This window comes from Cystoisospora suis (assembly GCF_002600585.1).
Source record: "Cystoisospora suis strain Wien I chromosome Unknown contig_5098, whole genome shotgun sequence".
In the NCBI taxonomy this organism is placed as follows: domain Eukaryota; phylum Apicomplexa; class Conoidasida; order Eucoccidiorida; family Sarcocystidae; genus Cystoisospora; species Cystoisospora suis.
The window spans coordinates 1-6,068 of record NW_027157890.1 but is presented as its reverse complement, the minus strand read 5'-3'; the positions used below and the strand labels follow the sequence as shown (position 1 = coordinate 6,068).

At 54.9% G+C, this 6,068-nt stretch overlaps 1 protein-coding gene across 1 annotated transcript; it reads left to right on the top strand.

The window, feature by feature from the left end:
* The first annotated feature begins 910 nt into the window (after window positions 1-910).
* Window positions 911-4,781, top strand: CSUI_008848 (uncharacterized protein). Its single transcript, XM_068068970.1, has one exon. The coding sequence runs from the start codon at window positions 1,035-1,037 to the stop codon at window positions 1,299-1,301; it is 267 nt and encodes an 88-aa protein (XP_067919054.1). The 5' UTR covers window positions 911-1,034; the 3' UTR covers window positions 1,302-4,781.
* Window positions 4,782-6,068: the final 1,287 nt, after the last annotated feature.

Sequence of the window (6,068 nt, the reverse complement as noted above, 5' to 3'; positions counted from 1 at the left end):
TACATGTGAAACCGACAAAACTCCCTTTCCCAGGGTCGCGCCCTATAACATCCTTTCTCTCTGTTTCCATAGAAAGAGGTAATCTCTAACTAGCAGAATAAAGGGTTCTCCCAGATCGCTAGCCTGCGCGCGGCGTCTCTCTTGCCGTCGCAGAAGCTCCCGGCCACTCGCAACCTGTGTATACTCTGCGTCTGCCCAGAGGTGCAGCTCCCTCCCGTTACCTTACCGTTTCTTACGGCACCAGGCGTCCCCGAACGACTACACCCTACCCGAGCTCTTGCCACTCTAGACAGCACTCTCAGCTGCTTACCATAGCGTTTCAGTGGCCGGTCACTGACTGAGTATTAGCCGAGTGAGCACTCCAGCTTTTGCGGGCTGATCAATACTCTGGAAGCTGGTTCGCTAAAGTCTGTTGGGACCACTCTCGACATCCGAGAGAGACCAGACACCTGGCGTCGGTTGGCTTAAGTGAGCTCTGTGAAGGCGTCCAACAGCTGTGATCCCAAACGACCCGCCATGCGGAGCATTGTCCCGGAAACCGGCGACACCCAAACTCATCGGAGGGTAAAACTAGGATCGCCGGCGCCGCTACTGACTTGGCAGGACGATTTGCTGCACCCGGGTAAAGTTTTACGTGTGCTTCTGCCCGGTGACGGCACAGGCAGACAACGACGACTCGTCGGAAAGACGAGAGAAAGATAGGGAATCTCGGAAAAAAGGAAATGGGAGAATTCTTGGTATATTTGTGGTTGACAGAGCGCTACGCCCACCCCAGGCCTGCGGCCCGCATGCAACTGTGCTGAGGTTGGGGGTCGGTGTGGTGTTGTGACGTGTGGGCGTGACCGCTGTACCGCAGCGGACGCCGCTCATTTACTTTTGTAGGAAAAAGACCGTTTTTTTTTTCCAAGGAGTCCCTGCACCGGCATACGACGAGTTCCCCTCCCCCAGATTTACGCTGTCAGAATCGCCTCCTCTATCTGGGCTGTCGGACGCCAGCCACCTGTACCACACACCCCCCAGCCTTCTGAAGGTAGATGGTTCAACTAGCCGACGCTAGAAGGGTCCGGCGACCAGCCCCAGTTCCGTGCCCAGCTGGTCTGCGGCGAGGGCAGCGGTCCACATCGAGAACACGCCGGGCAAGCCAAGCCCTCGTGGTCTGCTGCCGCGCGTTCTCGTACCAGGGGTGTGGAGCACTCACTTTCCGAGGTATGTCGAACTCAGTGTTCTCATTTCACAGGTGGTCTACTCCAGCAGAATCCGCTGGACTACCCCCCGCTCTCTCTCCCCCTTTCATCCGGTGAATTCCCGTCCAGACTGAAAGTTTCTTTTGTTTTCCTTTCTTACGCTTTGGCGGCACCTGCCGTACTCCACGTCCATGGCATCCGCACGAGGCAAAGATCGCTTCGCTCGACCGGTGATTTTGACTCCGATGGCGGGTCTCAGACGCTGGAAAGTGGCGTCCACTTAGGCCGCCCATACAGAAATGGAGTCAATATGATTTCTCGATCCGGTATATCTTCACACGGCGAGAAAGTCAGCGGTGGCCGTGGTGGACTCGAAGAGAAGCACGAAGCGAGCCGCGGAGAAAGTTACGAAAATCTTGAGGGGAATAATGCAGTGAATTTTGGAGAACTTTCCCAGTCCATGAAGCCGGGGCAGTCGGCGGACCAGGTGACGTAGCTTCCTAACGCCTCAGGCACTGACCCTGAGACCCTTTGCTTGCATAGAGACGTTGGCTCGAAGTCGCCGGAGCTGGGAAAAAAGGTTGTAGGCGGTGGCACAGCTGACGATGGAGTGAAGCAATGCCGACAGTGGTGCGCAGGTCTGGACCAGTGCACACACTTCACATACAACACCTCCTCGGAGACATGCTACGCGAGGAAGGGCAGGCCGACTCTCTTCAAAAGTGTGGGAGATATGACTGCAGCTCGAAGCTGTGACTTCAGCTGCTTCGTGAAGAACAAAGCATATACCAAGGCACCTGTTGTCGCGCCAGCATTGTCGACAAAGTTGGCGACAGATTGCCAAGCTGCTTGTCAAGCCGAACCTAAGTGCAGGGTTTTCATTTGGCACGCCGATGAGAACAAGTGTTACCTGAAAGGTGACGGCTTCAGCAAGTTCAAGGATAGGAAGGAAGGCACTATTGCGGGCCCGAAAGTGTCGTGCGAACAGGGTGGCAGTTTGGCCGAAACCGAGAGAGAGGACGGAGATTTTTCTAGAGTGCACAGGAAGGAGGAGTAATCTCTCACGCAGATGGTGGTTGCGGCGATGGCTAAGGAGGGTTTCGGAAGTGCACCGGTCCTGCTATAGGCTGCATGTGGTAGAGCTCCATCAGTGTCTGTGGTATTGACGGGCGTACTCTTCAACGACGAATGACCAAGTCGTTGCGGAGTGAGGATGTAATGATCGCAAACACTTACGCTGTAGTGCAAGAGGCGCGCTGTCCCAGCTCTTCAGTAGCGCGTTCTCAGGGACTGGTTTCGTGGTGTTTAGTTTGGTGCAGGTGGCCCTAGGAGCCACGGTTTGCCCGCGAGTTCAAACAAACATGCCAGGATGTCACCAAGTGCTTACTTCGAATGCACGTGTCCACCTCCCAGTGCCACTGGACTGATATACTGTTGTACGAAAAACATCGTTCCCAAGGATTCCCCGCAGTGGCATATGAAGAACTCCCCTTTTAAGATTTACGTTGGCAGAAACTCCTCTTCTATCTGGGCTGTCAGAGGTCCGCCATCTGTACCTCACACCCCTCAGCCTTCCGAAGGTAGATGGTTCAACTAGCCGACGCTAGAGGGGTTCGGCGACCAGCCCCAGTTCCGTGTCCAGCTGGTCTGCGGCGAGGACAGCGGTCCACATCGAGAACACGCCGGGCAAGCCAATCCCCCCGTGTTCTATCTCGTTCTCGAACCAGGTGTATGGGATACCCGCTTTCCGGAGTACTTCGCTTCAGATTTCCCTGTTCATAGCTGGTCTGCTCAGCCAGTATTCCCTCGGATAAGCTTTCCGTCTCTCCCAAGCAAGACGCTGCGGAGTGACGGTGGATTGACCGCAAACACTTACGCTGTAGCAAAGAGGCGCGCTGTCCCGGCTTTTCAGTAGGCGCTCATCTTACGTTCTCAAGGATTGGTTTCATGGTGTTCAGTGCGCTAAAGGTGGCCACCGGAGCACCGGTCCAAAGCTGCGCAGTCTCTGCTGCTGCGAGCTGCTTCTGAATTGTAGAGGTGCATTCCTTGCGGGATCAATAGGGTGGCGATCACACTGTGGAATCCTGGTTGCTTGAGCTCTGTTCGGACCGCTGTCCACATCCTCGAGATTTCGTGAGATACCAGGCGTCGGCCGACGTCAGCGAGCTATGAGAGGCGTCGGCGTCCAGCACCGGCGATCGCAAACGCGGGGCCATGCGGAGCATTTGGTCAAGGAGCGGCGACACCCGTACTCTTTGAGGGTTAGACCGCTAAGCCCACACCTTCGGCCCGCATACAACCGTGCTGGGGTCGATGATCGAGTTACTGTTGTGAATTGTGTGCGTGACCGCTGTATCCCAGCGGACGCCGTTCATTTACTGTTGTAGGGCAAAACATCTTTCCCAATGAGTCCCCGCAGTGGCATATGAAGAACTGCCCCTAAAAAATTACGTTATCAGGAGCCCGTCCTCTGTCTAAGCTGTCAGAGGTCCGCCATCTGTACCTCACACCCCTCAGGTTTCCGAATAGATAGTCCAACGCTAGAAGGGGTCGGGGACAAGCCGTGGTTCTGTGCCTAGTCGCTCTCCGGCGTAGCCAGCGGGCCTCATGGAGAACAACCCGGGCAAGCCAATCCCCCCGTGTTCTCCCGTGCAGCGGTCTCGCACCGGGTGTATGGGGTACTAGCTTGCCGAGGTAGTCACATTTCAGCGTTCTTTTTTTATAGCTGGTCTGCTCAGCCAGTATGCCGTGGTATTAGCCGTCTCTCCAGAGTTGGGATGAAGGCTTCTCCGAGGACCGCGGTCGTAGAAAGTTGCTCATCTTGTAGAGAACTTGTGCTTTAGCTTCGTCTCATTGACTGCCAGCGACAAGCACCACGAAACTACAAGCTCAGCTGTAAGTGCGTCCGTACAGTACATATGCACGTGTAGACTTACCTCTATTTGACTTAGGATATTACAGCCTGTGTATGAGTGAGGAAACAATGCTACATTTATGTGAAAAGGCTAGACGTCCAAAGGAGTCTGGCGGAGGCGGGAATCGCTGAGTCTTTTACGGGTTCGCCTGTATGTGCGTATGTGCTACGCTGAAAGAGAAAGAAAATATTGTTCTAATCCGAAGAGACGAGCACCCAATCTTCCAAGAGTACATGCAAAGCGGGCCGCTGTCTCGGTCCGTTTCTGGACGTCTCGCCTGGGTGTAAGGGCAGGTTGTGCGCAGGACTAGCGGGCACCACGCTTCCGGCGGCAGTGCTCACGAGTGAGTGACAAACTGCGTACGTCGATGAGTCCATAATTATGCTGTCGATATGCTTCCTTACGAGCCCTGATCTGGTCTCTCCTCATCAGTGGCACTCAACCTGAAACACGAGAGACGACGGGGAGGTAGTGGCACAGACTGATGATGACTTTGGGAGAGATGGTGGATGGTAGCCAAGCTAAGGAAACCATGTGCTAGGCAGTGCTTCGTCCTCCTTCGTCAAAAGGCTGGGCGTACACTCGGCGTCGGCTGGTAACGCGTGCTGCGCCACGAGGGCATGTGAATTGTAGAGGTTCTTCCGTTTTCTTGTTGACCCTTGCATACTGCGCGTGTGTCCAGTAGAACGATTGCGTGTTTACAACCGGCTGCTACTGTAACGTGGGCAGCTCAGTTCCATCCCGATTGTTTGAAGTCTCACAGGTGACGACGTCTAGAACGGAAGTGGTCCTGAAAGCAGCGTACCGCGGACTAGTCAGTTACGGCATAGACGCCTTCCTGTGCTCACCAGAGCATGGAAACGGCAAAAGAGGCTGAGGGCAACCACCGGGAAATACTTCAGACCAACTTCACTGAATGCCTTGCCGGGTCTGGTGCCTGTTTGCTGCCACACGCGGCGCCATCGCAACACTTTTTTCACGTAGTGTCGATACCCATTGTCACATCCAGCAGTAAAGAGTAGAACCACTCGCGTTGCGAGCGTAAATGGGAAGCGTCAGAATTGACCTGAGAATGGGGTTCGCTTGATGTGGCTAGTTCGCTGAGCCCACTTTTGCTCCACACTTTTCCCGATAAGGTCTTTGGAGGGTGTCCCTGATAGCGCCACCGTCATCCGGAATGTTCGTGATCTCCTCTTAGTGAACGAAAGGAGAGGAAGGCCCCGTGCGAAGGGAAACTTTCGTCTTCAGGGAGCATCCGCAGTAACCAGGTCGAAAGAACCGTGGACAACTAGGAGCTCAGTCCAAGGTTGCCAGAGGTCCCTGCTTGCTTTCAGGAGTCGCCAGTTCAAAAACGAGCTCACGTGGCACGCTGTTTCCTGGCGTCTAGCTCCTACGCGTCCCGGGCAGCGGGCGCAACGACGAAAGTGCCTGCAAGCCCCAGCACCGGTGTTCTGCTGTTCCGCATTACGATACTAGCTGTGCGGAGTGCTTGTTTTCCGCCGGACTAGTAGTTTTCTTTTGCTTATTCGGTCTCCTCAGCCAGTCTTCCCTCCTGTTTCTCCTGTCTGATTTCCCCTTTCATCAGTCAACATTTCCTGTAAAAATGGAGGCCGCTGTTTTCCTTTGTTGTCTTTTGGTGGCACTCGCTGTCCCTGACCCAGTCCATGGCCTCCGCATGAGGCAGCGGTCGCTTTCCAGGGCTGCTGAACCTGAGTCCCAGGCTAGCTTTTCTATGTTACAGAGTGGCTCCCGGTTTGGTCATGGCTATAAGGAAGTCGACGTGCATTCCACTCCCGATGGTTCTTTAGTTGTCAGTTTCGTTGCAGCACCGGGCGAGGGTCCCGCTGAACAGGAAGAGGATGAGGGAGAGGTTCCCGATGGCAATCAGGGAGAGGGCCCCGATGAGAATCAGGGAGAGGGCCCCGATGAAAATCAGGAAGAGAGTCCCGAACAACCTCCCGCTGGAGAG